Source organism: Halichondria panicea, chromosome 4 (genome assembly GCF_963675165.1).
Source record: "Halichondria panicea chromosome 4, odHalPani1.1, whole genome shotgun sequence".
Classification (NCBI taxonomy): Eukaryota; Metazoa; Porifera; class Demospongiae; order Suberitida; family Halichondriidae; genus Halichondria; species Halichondria panicea.
In genome coordinates this window covers 344,063-368,694 of record NC_087380.1, presented here as the reverse complement: position 1 = coordinate 368,694, position 24,632 = coordinate 344,063, and the positions used below count along the sequence as shown (strand labels likewise).

Here is a 24,632-nt window from a genome sequence, read left to right as displayed (position 1 = left end):
ACAAGGTGCCAAAGCTTTACGGCAATGAATCGAAGCTGCAGACTATCATAACATTTCAATGCATGGAATGGTGATAAAGAATGGGAAATGATAGAAAGTACAGACACACGCACAAACCCACTATCTTGCTGTGCATGTGCACACAGGCAAGGCATATGCAATTATGCAATGTTTGTACAAAGGTTTCATTGTATACTCAACAAGTGCGCCATTAGCAGTGGAATGCAGCAAGTCATTAGGCAGATGTATACACACTGTAAAAGCAACAACAATAAAAACAAAAACATTGAACCATTAAAATAAGAGCTCAACACACACACACTCACGTCTACATAGCAGGCATTGATGTAGTCACTCTGACAGTCCTCTTGTCCAGGGATGGGGTCTAGGATAATGAGGTTGTCATCATCTGCAGGAATAGGTGTGATTAGTATGAGATATGAGAACACACACACACAGTGCTATGACCTCCATCTGCCTGTGTACACACAACTACTAATATGTGCTAACTCTCAGGATATACACTCACACACAGCAATGTTGCCAAATCTGTTGTTGAGTTTGTTCTCAGGAGTCACTGAAATAATCACTGGATGACCCCTCTCCCCACTGTCCAGATTCTGAGTGTGTGTGGATAAAGTACACGTAGTTGATTGCACACACAGCTAGTATAACATTACCTTGTAAAGATGTTTGAACTTCTTATTGCTGCCAGCATGGAGGTCAGCCACGTACGCTCCAAACTCTGTCACAGGTATGGGGGCGTAGTCCACCCCCTCCACCCCCTCACTAGCCTCACCACCCTCACTCATCACTGTTACCGTGACGACCTGTTGTGTTGTTGACCCTGAGGCTCCAGTAACCACCAGTTTATACACACCTACGTACAGAGTCATGTAAACATTAATCTTAGTTTTCAATATGCACAGTAAACATTCACTGTTATCTTATGTCATTGTAGGTACATTATAGCCTGTACTCACCAGCATGCTTAGTCTCAACACTAGGGAAGGATAATCCACCGTCCTGGTCCAGTTCTGTGGCATAGTCTGCAGTCACCTTCCTACTATCGTGGTACCAGGTGAGACTGGGTGGAGGGTGACCTCCCACCTTCACCCTCAGATACACCTCCTCCCCCTCCGTCACATGAGTATCACTAGGAAACTCTACTATACTAGGCTCTGAAATATAGACAAATAGTTGGTGCTGAAAGTTGAGTATGTATAGGGCACCTTACCGTCTACTTTCTGGATGGTGGCTTTACTGTCTTGCCCGTTGCTCTTCTTGAAGGATGCTTGATAGGGGGTGGGGCGAGGGGGAGGGGCATGGCGTGGGGAGGGGCTGTACTTGGTCTGGTTGCCACGAAGTTTCCTGTACACAAAACAACACATTATTACATGCACACATTCTGATGATAGTCTCACCTCCAGAAGTAGACCCCGACAATGATACCCACCACAATGACAGCGGCTAGAATGAGTAACACAATGACTACACCTGCCACCACACCTCCTGTGTTGCTAGCATCAGTGGATCCAGGGTCTGTGGGGAGGGTCATATAAAGAGACAATAAAATAATAGGACAGGTATAGTACTGACCTCAGTCATGCACTGAAACATGGCTAATGCATGAGAACACATTTACCTAACTGCACACAGAATGTTGTGTTATATCCAGTATTGTCAGGAATCACACAGCAGTAGGAGCCAGTGGAGTCTGACACAGACCCTCGACGATGGAGTCTGAGTGCACCTGTATCTCCAACACTGTACAGTAGATCAGTGTCTGAATCAGTTATGTCCAGACTCCTAGTGACAACTGTTCCATTCGGAAACAGCCAATCTCCTAATCCATTGGCACTATTGGGATTATCTTGTCCTGTACAGCAAATAGTTGAGTCAGTGCTGCAAGTCAATGCTGTCTCAGTGGTATCTCCGATGGTGTCTATGGCAACCTGTGAGTTATTAGCAGCATAGTTGGTGGTTCCCATGGAGACGTAGACAGGAGGTACTGTGGGGGTGGGGGATTGTAAGTCTGTTAGAGTTCATTGTACTAGCTTACACTGACAAGTGAGAGCTGACCCACTCCACAATCTGTCAGCTCTACACACTCTGGTAGCAGTGCTGGTAGTGGAGGGTACGTATCCATTCAAGCAGCTCTGTGTAGCCACTGTTCCCCGAGGGCGGTGTGGTGAGGTACTAGAGCTGTACATGATCACTCCATTGGTTGGTACAGTGAGGTCAGGACAGGTGGCTGTGGAGACAGCACAATCTATGAAGACAACCATCAACATACTAACTCGTTCTCCTTACCTTGACACACTGGAGCTGACCCACTCCACACTCCATCACTCTCACAAGTTCTGGTACTGACTCCATTGAGAGTGTAGCCAGTGACACAGGTGTAGGTGGCCACAGTGTCCTCTGGTCTCAGACTAACAGTCCCCATATTGTAGCTGATCATTCCATTGGTTGGAGCAGTGAGGTCAGGACAGGTGGTGGGTGGTTCAGTGGGTCCTGTGTTCACTGTATATCAAGAAAGGTGAAGCAACTGTTAAGATGTAGTAGTGGAACTCACCTTGACAGGTTGGAGCTGTTCCACTCCAGGTCCCATCATTCTGACAAGTTCTGAAACTGACACTCCCTCCAGTGAGAGTGTAGCCATTGTCACAAGTGAAGGTAGCAAGGGTATTAATAGGTCTGCTGTCAACAGCTCCAGCCTCATAGGTAATGCCTCCATTCATTAGTCGTGGTAAATCAGAACAAGTTTCTATTAGTGAACATACGTATATTCAACAAAATTAATAAACAGTACAAATTCAGTTCCACTTACCTTGACAAGTTGGAGGTGACCCACTCCAGATCCCTCCACTCGTACAGACCCTGGTGGTACCTCCAGTGAGAGTGTAGCCAGTGTTGCAGGAGTGCACAGCACTAGAGCCGATAGGCCTGCTGTTAGTGGATCCAGCACTGTACATAATCATCCCATTGATCAGTGAGGGTAAGTCAAGGCAGTTAGCTGTATGGGAGACAATACACTCAACAAACAAACAGTACAAAGTCCATTCCACTTACGTTGACACACTGGAGCTGACCCAGTACTCCACATTCTATCACTCCCACAAGTCCTAGTGATGCCTCCAGTGAGAGTGAAGCCAGTGTTACAGGTGTAGGTGGCCACAGTGTCCACTGGTCTGCTGTTAGGGGATCCAGCACCACCATAGCCGACGTTCCCATTTGCCAGTGTGGGTAGGTCAGAGCAGGTTACTATGGGAACAGGTACACACTCAACGTACACATTATTACACTTAACCAATCCTTACTCAGACACACTGGAGCTGGTGTTGAGCTCCACTCTCCATCACTCCCACAAGTCCTCACTGACACTCCAACCAGAGTGTAGGGACCATTACAGTTGTAAGTGGCTGTAGCTCCCACAGGTCTGTTGTCAGTGGATCCACCAGCATAGGTTATGCCTCCATTAGAGATGGTCGGGAGAATATCAGAACAGAATGGTGCAACTGTAGGGGGGATCAAGGTTATGAACAAGGAGAGTTTTGAACTCGTGCACACATAATTATTGGCTGAAATAAAACACGAAGCAAGGCAATCATAATAATTAAATCCACTCACCCAGGTTAGCACAGAGGGTCATATCTCCTCCAGTAGTTGGTACAGTACAACAGTAGGACCCGGTTGGAGTGAGGGGGTTGGTAGTCTCTCTACGAGCCAGTCTGAGTACCTGAGGTGCCCCCCTTACAACGTAGAACTGATCTCCAGCAGTCATTGAGGGATCATTTTGCAGTACCATACTCCCATTAGGATACGTCCACTGTCCTTGTCCTCCCATGCCATTGTTGTCATTGTTTCTACAGCAGGTAGTGAGGTTAGTGTGACAGGTGAGAGAAGGGAGACCACCATCAGCATCCTCTCCAATGGTAGTGATGAGGATCTCAGTATTGTTAGTGATACTAGGACCAGATCCCAGAGTCAGGTAGACTGCATGGAACCACCATCAAATTATTCCTGCTGCCAATGATATAATTATACTGACTCACCTTGCTGTCCCCCTACCAGTGCAGTGAGCCCAGAGAGCAGGACCACACACACTAGTCCACACAGCATGGAGGTCATGGGTAGTCTCTCTTCAATGGTAGACAGTTAGTAGGTTTATCCCTAGCTAGCTATATAGCTGTGTTGTTGCAGCTAGTATATAATATATTGTGGCCTACCACCTCCCTGTGAGTACAATACTACTAGCTATCATGCACATTAGGCCCATTGTAGTGGCGCTATATATACAACCTCCCTGCATGTGTATGTACAGTACTGCTAGCCTCAGGCTCATTCAAGTGGGTGTAGATCTATTTATTATTATTAGGAGTGTAGTTATTGTACCCGTATATTAGGAAATTGAATGTTATTTGTTATATTTGTTGAAACTGCTTGTGTTTTGACTGCAGGTGTTGGATCCCTACATGAGACCAGTCAGCATGCTCACAGAAACTGTTTATAGAAACACAAAAACTAGTTATAGGAACTTTAATCTATTGCAGATACAACCCTTTTTCTGCGCATGCAAATTCAAGCCAATGTACGCGTGTTAACTCCTTTAGACAGGAAATGCAAAATACTTAAAACTTAAAATTATAACCACTACATTGTAGATGGACATGCTTCTATCCTTGAAGATGACTTCTGTTTCCATTAATTATAAGCTCCTTCAATATCACTCTAAAACTTTTGGATTAATGTCAAATACTATTATTTTATTTTGTAACATCATTATATACTAATACCTCTTCGATAACACTTGAGCGAAGAAGAACATGGTGAGAGGCATTAGCACAGCGCAGCTTGCAACATGACAGATTACAAAACATGCATGGCATGGATTAAGGGGAAGTGTTCCCAATGGCTGCTGCATGCAGTATACAGTTTGCAGCTCTTTTATGACTTTTGTTCATAGCTAACAAATAGCTGGCGCTTTAGTGCAAGGGTATATAACTCATGAATAGGCCAAGAGAACATCGTAACTAGAGGCCAATCTGTTAGTTTTCGTCGAATTGCAGTTACACCTGGAATGGACACACGCACATGCTATTATCTGTTATTTTTAAAAACATTAAGTTATTTCATTGAATTCAGGGTGATTACAAACAGCTGTGGTGATTATACAAAAAAAGAGCTCTACAAAAAGGTATAGTCAAAAGGAAGTCAATATCTTTATATATTATTCAGGCCTGTCCATGCAAATCTATTATACTCAACAGAGTCCATAATTACATTTGTTCATTTCTTGTGTTAGTTCATGTACATCAAATATCTTGGAAGTTGGCATAGTTGTCAAAGGAGTCCAAGTAGACCAGAGTAGCATCAAACAGATCCTTGTAGTTGTCCTGTGAGGGGATACACTAACTACAGTATTTGCTTGATCAGAGGCCGCTCTTGTATAAAGGCCGCCCTCAAATAGTAGCCTCCCTACAGCCCATCTTCAGTGCAATGGAACTGGCTCCAAATAGTAGCCTCAGTGAACTTTGACCCTATCTGAGGCTATCATGCATCTACACGTGGCAGCCATATTGACTGACGCGCAAATACAGTACACATGATGGTACAAAACTACATTGCAAATGGCACTAATCAACAGTACAGAGGCTTAAAGCTTTTACAAGCCTCCCACTATGTAAGCAGCAGATGAACTCACGACTGAGGGTACTGCCCCTGGCTTGTGGACCCTGAGAGCCTTGACCACCTGGAACACATCCACCACTCCCTCTGTCTTGCAACGATCAATGGTAGTAGCTACAGAGCAGTACATACCAGAGCGGGTCGCAGTGTCACTGGATAGGGGGAGGTTACAATTATATAAATTCTGGGAGGAGCTATCAATTAGATTTGAAATAGGACAATGTGAACACAAATTACGGGCTCTCAAAGATATCTGCCAAATCGACTGAATTTTATGGGTAATGCCCAGTAGATTACAGCACTTGTACGTACTTGCAATGGACAAGTACAGGGTTGTTTCCAGTCCTCCTTTGAACCTTTATAACCTCCTCATTGACGTCAGTTACAGTTTTGAGGTTCTCACACTTTCCACTGCTATTCCAGTTAGTGATGTGGAACTGAGTCAATTGATGGGCCTTTTGGATCTGCATGGAGGCAACAAGGAATAGAGAGAGGTTTGAAGGCAACAAAGAGATGCATGGCGTACCTTTTCATTGAGGACGCTCAGTTGCCTCATAACGAACCCAGTGTTGGATTCCTCCCCCAAGTTATCGATGGTGAATTCACCGAAGGAGGTGACATTGCCACTCTCTGGCCAGTACTGGGAGCATGCCTCCTACACACACACACACACACACACACACACACACACACTCAACAGGGAGGACCTCTATTGGATACCATTTCTTACCTGCCCATTCTCACTGAGTGGAGTCAACATCACAACAGCCGCACACTTCCTGTCATAGATCACCTTCCAGAAGTTACGCACAGTTGAGTCCAGTGGATTCTGGGCAATGATGTATGCCTTCTGGTGCTTGTAGCCCTGGAGGGAGGGAGGGGACCATGAGAGTACAATAGGTCAAGGGCTCTAGTAGTTGAACACTTACATGAGCAAACACAGCATGAATGTAGTCAGGTTGCTCTCCCTTCAGAATCACACGACTGGTCTCAGCTATTGTTGGGGACACAGTGAATGGATATAATGTACACAGTTAGCAGCAGTCCTTACGTGGCAGGTAGTCCATGTTCCTGTTCCTGGCAGCATTCTTAACAGCAATAGGACTTCGAACTTCTTTAGGATTTGGAGTAACCTGTTCCAGAATTTGGAACTGGTATTGGAAATCTGAGATGGTTTTTCCCGGGGCCACTGATGATATTTTCTGTATCTGTCTGCGCAGATCTCCAGCACTGATCTGAGTGTCTCCACACGTCACTGACTCCAGGATAGCATCGTGGATGAACACATATTGGTCCTATAGGGAGAGGGGCATGAGCATGCTCAGTAGAATCAAAATGACAGCAAGAATAGAAGCAATAGCATTAGAGTGATGTATACCTACCTGTGTTTGTACAAGCTTCATCCTCTGGTTGCGAGATTTGATAATGGTGCCGGAAATATCGATGAGACCTTCGACTGAGATCTGATCGAGGACATTATCAATGGCAATGTAAGTGCCTGTGCGTCCCACACCAGCACTGCAGTGGATCAGAATAGGACCTTTCGATGGCTTGTGCTGAGACTTAACCCGACGATGGAATGCAAGAATGGGCGTGGCATAGTCAGGCACACCGTGATCAGGCCAGGCAGTGAAATGGAATAGCTTGACTCTCAGCACACGGCGATCTCCCTCCAACTAGAGGCAGGGGAAGAGAGGCGGAAAATAATCCACCACTCTCTTATATAAAGCCGTGGTATTGCAACACTAACTCACTGAAGCCTCCAATGTCCTCATGGTGTAGTCAGCCAGTATTTGCTGATCTGTAATGGCCACTGTGAATGGTCCAAACTGCTTCTTCCCAGACTCTGGCCAGTATTGTTCGCACTTGATCTTGTTGTTCTCCATGAGGTTGGTGAGCATGACTATTATGGGTGGTCTCTCCTGCCACATCATGCGCCAGAAGTCCACCAGAGTTCCTGGCAGTGGTCCTAGAGGGAGAAAAACATTACATTACACCGAAATTATACACCGAAATTATACAATCAGTTACAAAATGGTTTACAGATCATACTCATAGTAGCTAGTAGCAGTAACAAATGTGTTTTTCTAGCTGATCAGTTACAGTTTCAACTATGACCACAACAAGGTAAACAATGACTACCTCAATGCCCATATAAGGTATGGTACACACTTGGTAACCCAGGACTTTACCTTGTGTTGCTATGAACCTTTTAGGCTTCTTGTACCCCTGAGAATAGAAGAAGAAATAAATTCATGAGCTGGTACCAGATACCATAGAATAATGAAAGCACTGCAGGTGCTGATGCTTCGGTGGAGGGGCCAAAGCTTTACGGCAATGAAGCTATAGTACTAGCAGACATCAATTGTTTGCATGCATGGAATGGTGAAAGAATGGGACACGTACGATGGAAAGTACAGACACACGCACACACGCACAAACACACTATCTTGCTGCGCATGTGCACACAGGAAAGGCATAATTATGCAATGTTTGTACGAAGGTTTCATTAATTGTATACTCAACAAGTGTGCGATTAGCAGTGGAATGCAGCAAGTCATTAGGCAGATGTATACACACTGTAAAAGCAACAACAATAAAAACAAAAACATTGAACCATTAAAATAAGAGCTCAACACACACACACTCACGTCTACATAGCAGGCATTGATGTAGTCACTCTGACAGTCCTCTTGTCCAGGGATGGGGTCTAAGATAATGAGGTTGTCATCATCTGCAGGAATATGTGTGATTAGTATGAGATATGAGAACACACACACACACAGTGTTATGACCTTCATCTGCCTGTGTACACACAACTGCTAATATGTGCTAACTTTCAGGATATACACTCACACACAGCAATGTTGCCAAATCTGTTGTTGAGTTTGTTCTCAGGAGTCACTGAAATAATCACTGGATGACCCCTCTCCCCACTGTCCAGATTCTGAGTGTGTGTGTGGATAAGGTACACACGCCCACACACACAGCTATAACATTACCTTGTAAAGATCTTTGAACTTCTTATTACTGCCAGCATGGAGGTCAGCCACGTACGCTCCAAACTCTGTCACAGGTATGGGGGCGTAGTCCACCCCCTCCACCCCCTCACTAGCCTCACCACCCTCACTCATCACTGTTACCGTGACGACCTGTTGTGTTGTTGACCCTGAGGCTCCAGTAACCACCAGTTTATACACACCTACGTACAGAGTCATGTAAACATTAATCTTAGTTTTCAATATGCACAGTAAACATTCACTGTTATCTTATGTCATTGTAGGTACATTATAGCCTGTACTCACCAGCATGCTTAGTCTCCACACTAGGGAAGGATAATCCACCGTCCTGGTCCAGTTCTGTGGCATAGTCTGCAGTCACCATCCTACCATCGTGGTACCAGGTGAGACTGGGTGGAGGGTGACCTCCCACCTTCACCCTCAGATACACCTCCTCCCCCTCCGTCACATGAGTATCACTAGGAAACTCTACTATACTAGGCTCTGAAAATATAGACAAATAGTTGATGCTGAAAGTTGAACAAAAGTTCTACTTACCGTCAACTTTCTGGATGGTGACTTTACTGTCTTGTCCGTTGCTCTTCTTGAAGGATGCTTGATAGGGGGTGGGGCGAGGGGGAGGGGCATGGCGTGGGGAGGGACTGTACTTGGTCTGGTTGCCACGAAGTTTCCTGTACACAAAACAACACATTATTACATGCACACATTCTGATGATAGTCTCACCTCCAGAAGTAGACCCCGACAATGATACCCACCACAATGACAGCGGCTAGAATGAGTAACACAATGACTACACCTGCCACCACACCTCCTGTGTTGCTAGCATCAGTGTCCCCTCCAGTAGTGGCTGTGGCTGTGGGGAGGTTGCTAGTACATGGTCAGTACAGGGGACAATTAACATTGGAGGAGAGGTAGTAATGGATTCAGTGACTGAAACACAGGATAATACAGTGATGGATGCACAGACCCACTTACCTAACTGCACACAGAATGTCATATCTACTTCAGTATTGTCAGGAATCACACAGCAGTAGGAGCCAGTGGGGCCTGACACAGACCCTCGACGATGGAGTCTGAGTGCACTTGTATTTCGACTTCTGTACAGTAGATCAGTGTCTGAATCAGTAATTTCCTGACTCCTAGTGACAACTGTTCCATTCGGAAACAGCCAATCTCCTAATCCATTGGCACTATTGGGATTATCTTTTCCTGTACAGCAAATAGTTGAGTTAGTTCTGCAAGTCAATGCTGTCTCAGTGGTATCTCCGATGGTGTCTATGGCAACCTGTGAGTTATTAGCAGCATAGTTGGTGGTTCCCACGGAGACGTAGACAGGCGGTACTGTGGGGGTGGGGGATTGTAACTCTGTTAGAGTTCATTGTACTAGCTTACATTGACAAGTGAGAGCTGATCCACTCCACAATCTGTCAGCTCTACACACTCTGGTAGCAGTGCTGGTAGTGGAGGGTACGTATCCATTCAAGCAGCTCTGTGTAGCCACTGTTCCCTGAGGGTGTGGTGAGGTACTAGAGCTGTAGATGATCACTCCATTGGCTGGTACAGTGAGGTCAGGACAGGTGGCTGTGGAGACAGTATAATTAATACCATGCATATATACGTATATACTAGTCTGTATTCTTTACCTCCACAAGTTGGAGCTGACCCACTCCACACTCCATCACTCCTACAAGTATTGGTGGTGTCTCCATTGAGAGTGTAGCCAGGGTCACAGGTGTAGGTGGCCACAGTGTCCACTGGTCTCAGACTAGCAGTCCCCATATTGTAGCTGATCATTCCATTGGCTGGTTTAGTGAGGTCAGGACAGGTGGTGGGTGGGTCAGTAGGTTCTGTGTACGTGAAGTATCCACCAGAAATTTGATCGACACAATTTTCATTGGGTTTACGAATATAGTACCAAGAGTATATTGTATTTACTTGATTAAAGGCCCGAGTGTTTATTTCAGATCAAAGTCTTTAGAGGGGGCGTTTAATCCAGGAGGGCGTTTATTGTTATGTCTACTCCAAAACTCTTGCACAGCAGCAGTTATTGTGCTCTTTTTGGGCTGCTGTCTCAGCTTACTATTTCTCAGCTTAAATATTTAAGTCATATAGGAGTGCCCTCTGTGTCGGTATCTCTCTCTCTGCCATCGATGCATCATAAAAAGTATTATTATTCTATGCTGCCATGCTTGCAACTGGGTTCCATGTGCTATTTTAGCTCCACCCACAGTGCCACGCCCCATATATGGGCGATTATTTAAGATGGGCGTTTATTGACAAAGACACCCTGGGCGTTAAACGAGATGGGCGTTTATTCAAGTAAATACGGTACCCACATACGTATTAAAGTTGAAATACAAACTATAAGTTACAGAGCTTACCTTGACAAGTTGGAGGTGACCCACTCCAGCTCCCTCCACTCACACAGATCCTGACGGCGTCCCCTCCAGTGAGAGTGTAGCCTGTGTTACAAGAGTAGGTAGCACCACTATCAAATCTAGATCCAGCACTGTACATAATCATCCCATTGATCAATGTGGGTAAGTCAGGGCAGTTAGCTGTATGGGAGACAATACACTCAACAAACAAACAGTACAAAGTTCATTTACTTACGCTGACAAGTTAGTTCTGACCCACTCCACACTCCATTACTCCCACAAGTCCTGGTGCTGCTGCCTCCATTGAGAGTGTAGCCAGAGTTACAGGTGTAGGTGGCCACAGTGCTCACTGGTCTCGGACTAGCAGACCCCATATTGTAGCTGATCATTCCATTGGCTGGTACAATGAGGTCAGGACAGGTGATGGGTGGTTCAGTGGGTCCTGTGTTCACTGTATCAAGAAAGGTGAAGCAACGTACTGTTAAGATGCAGTGGAACTCACATTGACAGGTTGGAGTTGACCCACTCCAGGTCCCATTATTCTGACATTGTCTGAAACTCCCTCCAGTAGTGAGGGTGTAGCCATTGTTACAAGTGTAGGTAGCAACGGTATCAACAGGTCTGCTATCAATAGATCCACCAGTGTAGGTAATGTCTCCATTCATTAGTGGTGGGAAATCAAAACAAGTTCCTGAAATAGTGAACACACATTCAACAAATCAACTGCCAACAAACACAATTCCACTTACGCATACGCATACAATTAGGAGGTGACCCACTCCATCTCCCTCCACTCCCACAAGTCCTGGTGGTATTTCCAGTCAGCATGTATCCTGTGATACAGGTGAAGGTGGCCACAGTGTTCAGTGGTCTAGCGCCCATGGTCTCCATATCATATTTAATCATTCCACTGGTTGGAGCAATCAAGTCAGGACAGGTGGTGGGCGTAGGATTCAGTCCAGTGTTCACTGCATGCATGTGTGTAAGGTTACTGCACAAGATGGTGTAATCTTCCTTAATTGGGTTTACGTGTGTATATTCACAAATATATAACTGTACAAGAGTTACAAAACTTACCTTGACAAATTGGAGGTGACCCATCCCATCTCCCTCCAGTCCCACAGACCCTGGTAGTACCTACACTGAAAGTACCTCCAGTGAGAGTGTAGCCAGTGTTGCAGGAGTGTACAGCACTAGAGATGAAAGGTCTGTTGCCAGGGGATCCACCACTGTACATAATCATCCCGTTGGTCAGTTGGGGTAAGTCACGGCAGTCAGCTGTATGGGAGACAACACACTCAACAAACAAACAGTACAAAGTTCATTCCACTTACGCTGACAATCAGGAGCAAACCCACTCCACATTCCATCACTCCCACAAGTCCTGGTGGTACTGCTGACTCCACTGAGAGTGTAGCCAGGGTTACAGGTGTGAGTGGCCACAGTGTCCACTGGTCTGCTGTCAATGGATCCACCATCATAGGTTATGGCTCCATTGAGGAGGTTGGGGAGATTATCAGAACATGTGACTGGAGCAGTGGTCTCTGTAAGGATGGGTGGGCAAAGATTATTATATTACTACAACATGTAGTGAGACAAGAACTAAAAGACTGAAAAAATAGCGATTTTGATAGCTGCAGAGGATTTTTAAAGATGTACCTTTCATGAGATAGCCAAACTATAATTATCTATACAGACATTGTGACAAATTCCCAAACCTTAGTCTAATACCGTTGGTCTTTTCTCACTCTAATCAATTACCCATATACACCATAACAATTTTTGTCGCTCATTTATGTCGTAGATTTATTCATTCACCTATACACAATGTGCATATATCACAGCACCATTTCTTGGTAATCTACATGCACTCTCTATATAGGCTGCCAGCATCTAATCAAACCATAATGAAATAATGAAATAATGAAATTATACAACATAGCTATAATTATATTGACTCACCTGGCTGTCCCCCTGCCAGTGCAGTGAGCCCAGAGAGCAGGACCACACACACTAGTCCACACAGCATGGAGGTCATGGGTAGTCTCTCTTCAATGGTAGACAGTTAGTACATGAGTACAATTCTGCTAGCCTTAATTGGGCCCATTGTAGTGGCGCTATATATACGACCTCTCTGTGTATGTACAGTACTGCTAGCCATAGGCCCATTCAAGTGGGTGTAGATCTACTTCTTATTGTGTAGTTATTGGAGCTCTTATTAGGAAATTGAATGCTACTATTACAAATTATGTCTGTATGTTATTTTATAATCCGAATTCAGGGTGATTACAAACAGCTATGCATGGCGATTATACAAAATAAAGAGCTTTTGATATTGTACAAAAGGAAGTCACTATAAATTAATCTATTATACTCAACATGCAGAGTCCATAATTATATAGTTTGTTCATTTCTTGTGTAGTTCATGTACATCAAATATCTTGAAAGTTGGCATAGTTGTCAAAGGAGTCCAAGTAGACCAGAGTAGCATCAAACAGATCCTTGTAGTTGTCCTGTGAGGGGATACACTAACTACAGTATTTGCTTGATAGAGGCCGCTCTTGTATAAAGGACGCCCTCAAATAGTAGCCTCCCTACAGCCATCTTCAGTGCAATGGAAACGGCTCTCAAATAGTAGCCTCAGTGAACTTTAACTCTATCTAAGGCTATCATCTCTGCACGTGGCAGTCATATTGACTGACGCGCAAATACAGTACACATGATGGTACAAAACTACATTGCAAATGGCACTAATCACCAGTACAGAGGCTTGAAGCTTTTACAATAATTATATTGTATTAAACAGTATGGGTTGGTACAGGCCCTACTAGGCAAGGTCTGGCTCTTGTAATGGTACAAGCCTCCCACTATGTAAGAACCAGATGAACTCACGACTGAGGGTACTGCCCCTGGCTTGTGGACCCTGAGAGCCTTGACCACCTGGAACACATCCACCACTCCCTCTGTCTTGCAACGGTCAATGGTAGTAGCTACAGAGCAGTACATACCAGAGCGGGTCGCAGTGTCACTGGATAGGGGGAAGTTACAAATATATAAATTCTGAGAGCTATATCAAATGATTTGAAATTGGACAATCTGAATACGAATGACGGGCTCTCAAAGATATCTGCCAAATCGACTGACTTCTAGAACGCAAGGCTATTAAATGTCCAGTAGATTACAGCACTTGTACGTACTTGCAGTGGACCAGCACAGGGTTGTTTCCAGTCCTCCTTTGAACCTTTATAACCTCCTCATTGACATCAGTTACAGTCTTGAGGTTCTCACACTTTCCACTGCTATTCCAGTTAGTGATGTGGAACTGAGTTAATTGATGGGCCTTTTGGGTCTACATAGAGGCAACAAGGAATAAAGAGAGGTTTGAAGGCAACAAAGAGATGCATGACGTACCTTTTCATTGAGTACGCTCAGTTGCCTCATAACGAACCCAGTGTTGGTTTCCTCCCCCAAGTTATCGATGGTGAACTCACCAAAGGAGGTGACATTGCCACTCTCTGGCCAGTACTGGGAGCATGCCTCCTACACACACACATACACATACACTCAACAGGGAGGACCTCTAATGGAGACCATCTCTTACCTTCCCATTCTCACTGAGTGGAGTCAACATCACAACAGCCGCACACTTCCTTTCAAAGATCACCTTCCAGAAGTTACGCACAGTTGAGTCCAGTGGATTCTGGGCAATGATGTATGCCTTCTGGTGCTTGTAGCCCTGGAGGGAGGGAGGGGACCATGAGAGTACAATAGGTCAAGGGCTCTAGTAGTTGAACACTTACATGAGCAAACACAGCATGAATGTAGTCAGGTTGCTCTCCCTTCAGAATCACACGACTGGTCTCAGCTATTGTTGGGGAAACAGTGAATGGATATAATGTACACAGTTAGCAGCAGTCCTTACGTGGCAGGTAATCCATGTTCCTGTTCCTGGCAGCATTCTTAACAGCAATAGGACTTCGAACTTCTTTAGGATTTGGAGTAACCTGTTCCAGAATTTGGAACTGGTATTGGAAATCTGAGATAGGTTTTCCCGGGAGCACTGATGACATCTTCTGTATTTGTCTGCGCAGATCTCCAGCACTGATCTGAGTGTCTCCACACGTCACTGACTCCAGGATAGCATCGTGGATGAACACATATTGGTCCTATAGGTAGAGGGGCAATGAGCATGCTCAGTAGAATAAAAATGGCAGCAATGATAAAAGCAATAGCATTAGAGTGATGTATACCCACCTGTGTTTGTACAAGCTTCATCCTCTGGTTGCGAGATTTGATAATAGTACCAGAAATATCGATGAGACCATCGACTGAGATCTGATCGAGGACATTATCAATGGCAATGTAAGTGCCTGTGCGTCCCACACCAGCACTGCAGTGGATCAGAATAGGACCTTTCGATGGCTTGTGCTGAGACTTAACCCGACGATGGAACCCAAGAATGGGCGTAGCATAGTCAGGCACACCGTGATCAGGCCAGGCAGTGAAATGGAATAGCTTGACTCTCAGCACACGGCGGTCTCCATCCAACTAGAGGCAGGGGAAGAGAGGCTGATAATAATCCACCACTGCCCCACTTTCTTATATAAAGCTGTGGTATTGTAACTCACTGAAGCCTCCAGTGTCCTGACGGTGTAGTCAGCCAGTATCTGCTGATCTGTAATGGCCACTGTGAATGGTCCAAACTGCTTCTTCCCAGACTCTGGCCAGTATTGTTCGCACTTGATCTTGTTGTTCTCCATGACGTTGGTGAGCATGATTATTATGGGTGGTCTCTCCTGCCACATGAGACGCCAGAAGTCCACCAGAGTTCCTGGCAGTGGTCCTATAATTATAAAGGGTAAAAACATTACATTACACCGAAATTTTACAATCAGTTACAAAATGGTTTACTCATAGTAGTTAGTAGCAGTAACAAATGTGTTTCTAGCTGATCAGTTACAGTTTCAACTGTGCCCACAACAAGGTAACCAATGACTACCTCGATGCCCATATAAGGTAAGGGTGCACACTTGGTAACCCAGGACCTCACCTTGTGTTGCTATGAACTTTTTAGGTTTCTTATATCCCTGAGGAGAGAAGAAAAAATTCATATACTGAAAGTACCGTGTGTGCTTTTTATTGTATGGATCTGCTGGTGGATGCACTATAAAGCTTTGATGAATGAAGCTACAGTATCAGACTATCAATTCAATATAACATTTGCAGAGTGGAAAATGGATAGCAAGCTAGTTTTTTCCCCTTTTTTTTTGGCAGCGGCGGCTAAACCTGATAATACATGTGTGACGATACATTGTAAAGAAAAGTTATACATGTTTAGATCTAATCATCTGTTTAGATGTGTGTGTGTGTACTAGTAAGCTATAGTACACACACACACACACACACACACACACACACACACACACACACACACACACACACACTACCGTATACCTCACTGCGCATGCACACAACATACAGTGAGTACGTGAAAGAAAAGACCAGTTTAGACAGCTAAGGTTTCATTGTATACTCAACAAGTGTGCCATTAGCAGTGGAATGCAGCAAGTCATTAGGCAGATGTATACACACTGTAAAAGCAACAACAATAAAAACAAAAACATTGAACCATTAAAATAAGAGCTCAACACACACACACTCACATCTACATAGCAGGCATTGATGTAGTCACTCTGACAGTCCTCTTGTCCAGGGATGGGGTCTAGGATAATGAGGTTGTCATCATCTGCAGGAATAGGTGTGATTAGTATGAGATATGAGAACACACACACACAGTGCTATGACCTCCATCTGCCTGTGTACACACAACTGCTAATATGTGCTAACTCTCAGGATATACACTCACACACAGCAATGTTGCCAAATCTGTTGTTGAGTTTGTTCTCAGGAGTCACTGAAATAATCACTGGATGACCCCTCTCCCCACTGTCCAAATTCTGAGTGTGTGTGTGTGTGTGTGTGTGTGTGTGTGTGTGTGTGTGTGTGTGTGTGTGTGTGTGGATAATACATACGCCCACACACACAGCTAGTATAACATTACCTTGTAAAGATCTTTGAACTTCTTATTGCTGCCAGCATGGAGGTCAGCCACGTACGCTCCAAACTCTGTCACAGGTATGGCGGCGTAGTTCACCCCCTCCACCCCCTCACTAGCCTCACCACCCTCACTCATCACTGTTACCGTGACGACCTGTTGTGTTGTTGACCCTGAGGCTCCAGTAACCACCAGTTTATACACACCTACGTACAGAGTCGTGTAAACATTAATCTTAGTTTTCAATATGCACAGTAAACATTCACTGTTATCTTGTGCCATTGTAGGTACATTATAGCCTGTACTCACCAGCATGCTTAGTCTCCACACTAGGGAAGGATAATCCATCGTCCTGGTCCAGTTCTGTGGCATAGTCTGCAGTCACCTTCCTACTGTCGTGGTACCAGGTGATACTGGGTGGAGGGTGACCTCCCACCTTCACCCTCAGATACACCTCCTCCCCCTCCGTCACATGAGTATCACTAGGAAACTCTACTATACTAGGCTCTGAAATATAGACAAATAGTTGGTGCTGAAAGTTGAAAAACGCTCTGTATAATTATACAGACACAAAAATAGTGCAGAATGCTGCTTTACTTTTCTTACCGTCGACTTTCTCAATAGTGACTTTACTGTCTTGTCCGTTGCTCTTCTTGAAGGATGCTTGATAGGGGATGGGGCGAGGGGGAGGGGCATGACGTGGGGAGGGTGATTGTGTGTACTTGGTCTGGTTGCCACGAAGTTTCCTGTACACAAAACAACACATTATTACATGCACACATTCTGATGATAGTCTCACCTCCAGAAGTAGACCCCGACAATGATACCCACCACAATGACAGCGGCTAGAATGAGTAACACAAGGACTACACCTGCCACCACACCTCCTGTGTTGTTAGCTGCAGTGGTGGGCCCAGTGTCCCCTCCAGTAGTGGCAGTGGCTGTGGGGAGGTTGCTAGTACATGGTCAGTAAATTAAAGGGGACAATTAACTTACTTGCAGTGGGGGGAGAGGTAGTGATTTCCGCTACTGAAACACAACAGTAAAGGAGATGTCATCAGAGCAAAATGCACTCAACTAAATAACTGCACACAAATTGTACTTACACAGACAAGTTGGAGCTGACCCACTCCACATTCCATCACTCCCACAAGTCCTGGTGCTGCCTCCATCCAGAGTGTAGTCAGTGGTACAGTTATAGGTGGCCATAGTGCCCACTGGTCTCAGACTAACAGTCCCCATATTGTAGGTGATCATTCCATTGGTTGATACAGTCAGGTCAGGACAGGTGGTGGGTGGTTCAGTGGGTCCTGTGTTCACTGTAACAGAAAGGTGAAGCAACTGTTAAGATGTAGTGGAACTCACATTGACAGGTTGGAGTTGTTCCACTCCAGGTCCCATCATTCGGACAAGCTCGGAAACTCCCTCCAGTGAGAGTGTAGCCATTGTCACAAGTGTAGGTAGCAATTGTATTAATAGGCCTGCTGTCAGCAAGTCCACCAGTGTAGGCAATGTCTCCATTCATTAGTGGTGGTAAATCAGAACAAGGTCCTGAAATAGTGAACACACATTCAACAAATAAACAGTATAAATCAGTTTCACTTACCTTGACAATTTGGAGCTGACCCACTCCACATTCCATCACTCCTACAAGTCCTGGTGGTAGTACCTCCATTGAGAGTGTAGCCAGTGTCACAGGTGTAGGTGGCCACAGTGTCCACTGATCTGGGACTATTCCCCGTATTGTAGCTGATCATTCCATTGGTCATAGAAGTTAGGTCAGGGCAGGTGATGGATGGAGCAACTGTCGGTCCTGTATCCACTGTAGGGGAGAAGATCATCATCATACTCCTTTAAAAATGTCCACCAGAAATTGAATCGATGAAACATCATACGTGTATACCCACATAAGTTGAAATACATACGTACAAGAGTCACCTTGGCAAGTTGGAGTTGACCCACTCCAGATCCATCCAGTCACACAGACCCTAGTGCTGCCTCCATTGAGAGTGTAGCCAGTGTCACAGGTGTAGGTGGCCATAGTGCCCACTGGTCTCAGACTAGCAGTCCCCATAGTGTAGCTGATCATTCCATTGGCTGGTACAGTGAGGTCAGGACAGGTGGTGGGTGGTTCAGTAGGTCCTGTGTTGACCATATAGGGTGTGAGATCATCAACATAAGTAACTATAATATAATATATATATAGACACTGTTTTGGGGTGTGTCGATGGTGTGCCTTTTTGGGTCATAGACATCTCCACTTGAGTATTTAGCTCATAGCTCATACAGATACAAGCATAAACCTTGTCCTCAAGGCTTGACTACAATAATTAAGACAATTACTTGACAACGAGATACTAAGTTGTTGTGACACTCAGTTACAGTAATTTTGGCGAATCAGAGTGAGTATTGCCAAAATCTAAAATCACCTAGCTTGCAGTATATCACATTGACATAACTCAGTAAGGGTATATCGACAGTGGGTAACACACAATGTGGCTATTATTATTATATCCTTTGTTCAGCTCTTCACACCTAAATATTGCCATGCAACATGATCGTCAAATTATAAAAGTCTCCTTCGCCAAATTTACACGCTATACGGTACCTCCTCTGAGGTACTTTTCACATCTAGATCTTATCTAAATAATACCGTATAGCGGGTAATTTTCGTGGGGAAAAATATTCGTAGTTTTCGTGGTTGGAGGTCTGACCACGAATATTTTATCCACGAATGAAGCGACCTTGCCTACAGTGCTTTTATACACCTTTGCAACAAGCTGGTATCACATTGTAAACCACAAATAGTAACATGCAAACCACAGGCTACAGGCTACAGACTGTACCTCACCTTATCATAATATTAAAGTAAGGAAATTTGGAATTTGAGAAATAGTGATGTTGTCTTGTTGATGAGCTGCTTAAATTAAGGATGTATTCCATAGAAATGTAAGATCTAACTAAGGCTTACAGTAAGGACATAAGGTGGAGGATGATACACCAGAGGTGTGACCTTATGTCCTTACTATAAGTCTTAGATCTTAAGGCGTTTCCAAAACAGCTTCAAGAAGAACAATTTTATCTCTGGCACTTAGTCTTTTAGTAGTAGTTTTGTGGTACCCTTGAATGCATGTTTTCAACCGTACTAGTTTCCTAAAAAAGCCTCATGCACAGTCTTGCATACAGTAGAGGGGTTCATATTGAGATTTTCAGCTATTGTTTTGTAAGATAACCCAAGGTCACACCTCTGGTGTATCCTCCACCTTATGCCCTTACTGTAAGCCTTAGAACACATCCTATAAGCAGCTCATCAACAAGACAACATCACAAATTCCTCCTGTAGCAGCCTGTGGTTTGCATGTTACTATTTGTGGTTTACTATATGTGATACCAGCTTATTGCAAAGGTGTATAAAAGCACTGTACCTTTACCTGCAGTGCAAGCTAAGCAACCACGAAAATATTACCCACGAAATGTCTCAATATTGCTGAACCACGAATATTTTGTCCCCCGAAAATGACCCGCTATACGGTAGTTAAACAAGTCAAATAATAGAGAGTGGAACTTACCTTGACAAGTTGGAGCTGACCCACTCCAGCTCCCTCCACTCACACAGATCCGCGTGGTGTCCCTTCCAGTACTAGTGAGAGTGTAGCCAGGGTTACAGGAGTAGGTGACCACAGTGATGAAAGGTCTGTTGTCAGGGGATCCAGCACTGTACATAATCATCCCATTTGTCAGTGAGGGTAAGTCAGGGCAGGTGGGTCCTGTGTCCTCTGTGTATAGAGTGTGAGACACACAACAAAACTACTTCACAACCAGAAATTTGATTCACACAATCTTCATTACGTGTAAGATTACATGGATATTACAACCTTTTCAGCTCACTTGAAATGCAACCTACTGTGTACATATGTACACTGTTTAGTCTAGCGCATTTCTGATTTTTGGTTATCAAATTTCTGTACTTACAAACAAACTGTACAAGAGTTACAGAACTTACTTTGACAAGTTGGAGGTGACCCATTCCATCTCCCTCCACTCACACAGACCCTGGTGGTGGCACCTCCAGTGAGAGTGTAGCCAGTGTTGCAGGAATGCACAGCAGTAGAGCTGAACGTTTTGTTTTTAACAGTAGATCCAGCAGTAGCATTGTACATAATCATCCCATTGGTCAGTGGGAGTAAGTCAGGGCAGTTCACTGCATGGGAGACGATACACTCAACAAACAAACAGTACAAAGTCCATTCCACTTACGCAGACACACTGGAGCAAACCCACTCCACACTCCACTCCCACAAGTCCTGAAGGTGCTGCCTCCATTGAGAGTGTAGCCAGTGTCACAGGTGTACCTGGCCACAGTGCCCTCTGGTCTGCTGTTAGTGGATCCAGCACCACCATAGTCGATATCCCCAATAGCCAGTGAGGGTAGGTCAGTGCAGATCACTATGGGAACAGGTATATACACTGAGGTTTATGAACATGGAACTAGGAGAGTTGTGCATGAACTCGTGAAGGTGGCGATATATGGTGAATATACGTACTGGTGGAATAAAACACAAAAAAGTAAGTCAAAAATATTTCCCCCAAAATTGTTATAGTGGAAAATCATTTAGGTGAAAACGGGTGATCGTAAAAAGATGTATAACAAGCTGAGATGTATTATCTCTGGAAGTAAAATGTCTTTTTTGTACCAAAAGTCAGAACATTTTATTCAAGCTTACTCTGTATAGTGTTGGACTTAGCCAATACATTTTCTTAAGATACTACTCTAAACAAAAAAGCAATAAAACTAGGGATTTTGAGCACTGCAGAGGATGTGTAGATATGCATGTAATCAACATTGAACCTTGCATAGTAAGACGGCCAAACTATCTTATAGACATTGCCAGACCTAATCGTTGGTCTTTTCTCGTTCTAACCAATTACCCACTGCAACAATTTTTTGCTGTTCTAGTAACTCACCATGCAATTTATATTGCCATGCATGGAAATATTTTTGACAATTATGTTGGAACTTTATTCATTCACCGGCCTACACAATGGTATATCAGTAGGGTTTTTGACTCACCTGAACTTTGCTGTCCCCCTGCCAGTGCAGTGATCCCAGAGAGCAGGACCACACACACTAGTCTACACAGCATGGATGTCATGGGTAGTCTCTCTTCAATGGTAGACAGTTAGTAGGTATCCCTAGCTAGCTAGCTGTGTTGTTGCAGCTAGTATACAATATATTGTGGCACTAACTACCTCCCTGTAAGCAGTAACGGCATCCTATAGCTTTAGGCCCACATTGTAGTGGCGCTATATATATACGACCTCCCTCCCCCATTACGTACAGTACTGCTAGCGCGTTATAGGCCCATTCAAGTGGGTGTAGATCTACTTCTTACTCTTATTAGGAAATTGAATACTACTATTACATAATCATAATTATAATGTGTTGAAACTGCTTGTGTTTTGCCTGCAGGTATTGGATCCCTACATGAGACCAGTCAGCATGCTCACAGAAACTGATATAGTTATATATATATATAGAGACACTTTCCCTTAATCCATGACACGTTGTGTAATTATGTTTTATAATTATGTCTGCCGCTTTAATATCTATTTGAAAACATCAAGTTATAATTATCCATTCATTGAATTCAGGGTGATTACAAACAGCTGTGCATGGTGAGTATATAAACAGAGCTCTATGACAATTATTATTGTACAAATCAAAAGGAAGTCTATAAATTATTCCTATTATACTCGACAGAGTCCATAATTACATTTGTTCATTTCTTGTGTTAGTAGTTCATGTACATCAAATATCTTGGAAGTTGGCATAGTTGTCAAAGGAGTCCAAGTAGACCAGAGTAGCATCAAACAGATCCTTGTAGTTGTCCTGTGAGGGGATACACTAACTACAGTATTTGCTTGATAGAGGCTGCTCTTGTATAAAGGCCGCCCTCAAATAGTAGCCTCCCTACAGCCCATCTTCAGTGCAATAGAAGCCAATCTCAAATAGTGAGAGTATAGTAGCCTCAGTGAACTTTGACCCTATCTGAGGCTATCATCTCTGCACGTGGCAGCCATATTGACTGATGCGCAAATACAGCACACATGATGGTACAAAACTACATTGCAAATGCATGTCACTAATAAACAATACAGAGGCTGGAAGCTCTTGTATTGGGGAAAACAACTTAGTATACGGGTTGTATAGGCAAGGTCTGGTTTGTATTGCCAATTTGGTACAAGCCTCCCTCTATGTAAGCAGCAGATGAACTCACGACTGAGGGTACTGCCCCTGGCTTGTGGACCCTGAGAGCCTTGACCACCTGGAATACATCCACCACTCCCTCTGTCTTGCAACGGTCAATGGTAGTAGCTACAGAGCAGTACATACCAGAGCGAGTCGCAGTGTCACTGGATAGGGGGAGATTATATAATGTCCATATAAGGTTACAGCACTTGTACGTACTTGCAATGGACCAGTACAGGCTTGTTTCCAGTCCTCCTTTGAACCTTTATAACCTCCTCATTCACGTCAGTTACAGTCTTGAGGTTCTCACACTTTCCACTGCTCTTCCAGTTAGTGATGTGGAACTGAGTCAATTGATGGGCCTTTTGTGTCTGCATGGAGACAACAAGGAATAAAGAGAGGTTTGAAGGCAACAAAGAGATGCATGACGTACCTTTTCATTGAGTATGCTCAGTTGCCTCATAACGAACCCAGTGTTGACTTCCTCTCCCAAGTTATCGATGGTGAACTCACCGAAGGAGGTGACATTGCCACTCTCTGGCCAGTACTGGGAGCATGCCTCCTACACACACACACACACACACTCAACAGGGAGGACCTCTAATGGAGACCATCTCTTACCTTCCCATTCTCATCGAGTGGAGTCAACATCACAACAGCCGCACACTTCCTGTCATAGATCACCTTCCAGAAGTTACGCACAGTTGAGTCCAGTGGATTCTGGGCAATGATGTATGCCTTCTGGTGCTTGTAGCCCTGGAGGGAGGGAGGGGACCATGAGAGTACAATAGGTCAAGGGCTCTAGTAGTTTAACACTTACATGAGCAAACACAGCATGAATGTAGTCAGGTTGCTCTCCCTTCAGAATCACACGACTGGTCTCAGCTATTGTTGGAGAAACAGTAATGGATATAATGTACACAGTTAGCAGCAGTCCTTACATGGCAGGTAGTCCATGTTCCTGTTCCTGGCAGCATTCTTAACAGCAATAGGACTTCGAACTTCTTTAGGATTTGGAGTAACCTGTTCCAGAATTTGGAACTGGTATTGGAAATCTGAGATGGTTTTTCCCGGGGACACTAATGACATCTTCTGTATCTGTCTGCGCAGATCTCCAGCACTGATCTGAGTGTCTCCACACGTCACTGACTCCAGGATAGCATCGTGGATGAACACATATTGGTCCTAGAGGAAGAGGGGCAATGAGCATGCTCAGTAGAATCAAAATGGCAGCAAT

General features: G+C 44.4%; 5 protein-coding genes across 8 annotated transcripts in view; all 5 read right to left on the bottom strand.

The window, feature by feature from the left end:
• Positions 1 to 4,983, bottom strand: part of LOC135334776 (uncharacterized) — a 27,725-nt gene extending 22,742 nt beyond the window's left edge. Inside the window, exons 1-15 of the mRNA XM_064530093.1 lie at positions 4,059 to 4,983; positions 3,634 to 3,999; positions 3,324 to 3,521; positions 3,076 to 3,267; positions 2,834 to 3,019; positions 2,579 to 2,770; positions 2,314 to 2,526; positions 2,063 to 2,254; positions 1,646 to 2,011; positions 1,425 to 1,542; positions 1,238 to 1,371; positions 984 to 1,181; positions 681 to 880; positions 530 to 620; positions 327 to 409 (exon numbers count right to left, since the gene is read on the bottom strand). Of these exons, the coding sequence (XP_064386163.1) occupies positions 327 to 409; positions 530 to 620; positions 681 to 880; positions 984 to 1,181; positions 1,238 to 1,371; positions 1,425 to 1,542; positions 1,646 to 2,011; positions 2,063 to 2,254; positions 2,314 to 2,526; positions 2,579 to 2,770; positions 2,834 to 3,019; positions 3,076 to 3,267; positions 3,324 to 3,521; positions 3,634 to 3,999; positions 4,059 to 4,134 (2,805 nt within the window). The 5' untranslated portion in view covers positions 4,135 to 4,983. The remainder of the gene's footprint in view (positions 1 to 326; positions 410 to 529; positions 621 to 680; positions 881 to 983; positions 1,182 to 1,237; positions 1,372 to 1,424; positions 1,543 to 1,645; positions 2,012 to 2,062; positions 2,255 to 2,313; positions 2,527 to 2,578; positions 2,771 to 2,833; positions 3,020 to 3,075; positions 3,268 to 3,323; positions 3,522 to 3,633; positions 4,000 to 4,058) is intronic.
• LOC135334815 (receptor-type tyrosine-protein phosphatase alpha-like) overlaps positions 1 to 17,346 on the bottom strand; it is a 20,230-nt gene extending 2,884 nt beyond the window's left edge. The window contains exons 1-11 of the mRNA XM_064530154.1: positions 17,152 to 17,346; positions 16,957 to 17,047; positions 16,754 to 16,836; positions 16,141 to 16,177; positions 15,719 to 15,933; positions 15,345 to 15,638; positions 15,013 to 15,256; positions 14,891 to 14,955; positions 14,692 to 14,826; positions 14,502 to 14,630; positions 14,288 to 14,439 (exon numbers count right to left, since the gene is read on the bottom strand). Of these exons, the coding sequence (XP_064386224.1) occupies positions 14,288 to 14,439; positions 14,502 to 14,630; positions 14,692 to 14,826; positions 14,891 to 14,955; positions 15,013 to 15,256; positions 15,345 to 15,638; positions 15,719 to 15,933; positions 16,141 to 16,177; positions 16,754 to 16,836; positions 16,957 to 17,047; positions 17,152 to 17,283 (1,577 nt within the window). The 5' untranslated portion in view covers positions 17,284 to 17,346. The remainder of the gene's footprint in view (positions 1 to 14,287; positions 14,440 to 14,501; positions 14,631 to 14,691; positions 14,827 to 14,890; positions 14,956 to 15,012; positions 15,257 to 15,344; positions 15,639 to 15,718; positions 15,934 to 16,140; positions 16,178 to 16,753; positions 16,837 to 16,956; positions 17,048 to 17,151) is intronic.
• LOC135334777 (uncharacterized) lies at positions 5,144 to 13,191 on the bottom strand. The gene is made up of 26 exons (XM_064530094.1): positions 13,053 to 13,191; positions 12,425 to 12,634; positions 12,168 to 12,368; positions 11,840 to 12,058; positions 11,593 to 11,781; positions 11,326 to 11,541; positions 11,094 to 11,270; positions 10,356 to 10,559; positions 10,105 to 10,293; positions 9,688 to 10,053; positions 9,436 to 9,565; positions 9,249 to 9,382; positions 8,997 to 9,194; positions 8,694 to 8,893; positions 8,548 to 8,638; positions 8,343 to 8,425; positions 7,884 to 7,920; positions 7,446 to 7,660; positions 7,074 to 7,367; positions 6,743 to 6,986; positions 6,621 to 6,685; positions 6,422 to 6,556; positions 6,218 to 6,346; positions 6,004 to 6,155; positions 5,708 to 5,843; positions 5,144 to 5,399 (listed from the first exon to the last, which is right to left on the bottom strand). The coding sequence occupies exons 1-26, from the start codon at positions 13,126 to 13,128 to the stop codon at positions 5,319 to 5,321; spliced, it is 4,371 nt and encodes a 1,456-aa protein (XP_064386164.1). The 5' UTR covers positions 13,129 to 13,191; the 3' UTR covers positions 5,144 to 5,318.
• LOC135334774 (uncharacterized) overlaps positions 13,371 to 24,632 on the bottom strand; it is a 27,183-nt gene continuing 15,921 nt past the window's right edge. Inside the window, exons 23-29 of one of the 4 annotated variants that reach the window (XM_064530090.1) lie at positions 24,337 to 24,580; positions 24,216 to 24,280; positions 24,017 to 24,151; positions 23,829 to 23,957; positions 23,615 to 23,766; positions 23,424 to 23,559; positions 22,766 to 23,035 (exon numbers count right to left, since the gene is read on the bottom strand). In XM_064530090.1, coding sequence (XP_064386160.1) covers positions 22,955 to 23,035; positions 23,424 to 23,559; positions 23,615 to 23,766; positions 23,829 to 23,957; positions 24,017 to 24,151; positions 24,216 to 24,280; positions 24,337 to 24,580 — 942 coding nt within the window. In that variant the 3' untranslated portion in view covers positions 22,766 to 22,954. Of the gene's footprint in view, positions 13,604 to 13,982; positions 14,119 to 22,765; positions 23,560 to 23,614; positions 23,767 to 23,828; positions 23,958 to 24,016; positions 24,152 to 24,215; positions 24,281 to 24,336; positions 24,581 to 24,632 lie in introns of those variants that run through there. The other 3 variants (XM_064530087.1, XM_064530088.1, XM_064530086.1) reach the window with 3 other exon arrangements.
• On the bottom strand, positions 17,438 to 22,658 carry LOC135334695 (sushi, von Willebrand factor type A, EGF and pentraxin domain-containing protein 1-like). The gene is made up of 12 exons (XM_064529972.1): positions 22,217 to 22,658; positions 21,403 to 21,591; positions 21,149 to 21,346; positions 20,715 to 20,921; positions 19,075 to 19,287; positions 18,752 to 18,967; positions 18,511 to 18,696; positions 18,252 to 18,464; positions 18,142 to 18,174; positions 17,945 to 18,086; positions 17,752 to 17,891; positions 17,438 to 17,652 (listed from the first exon to the last, which is right to left on the bottom strand). Exons 1-12 carry the CDS (start codon positions 22,296 to 22,298, stop codon positions 17,438 to 17,440), a joined length of 2,034 nt encoding a protein of 677 aa, XP_064386042.1. The 5' UTR covers positions 22,299 to 22,658.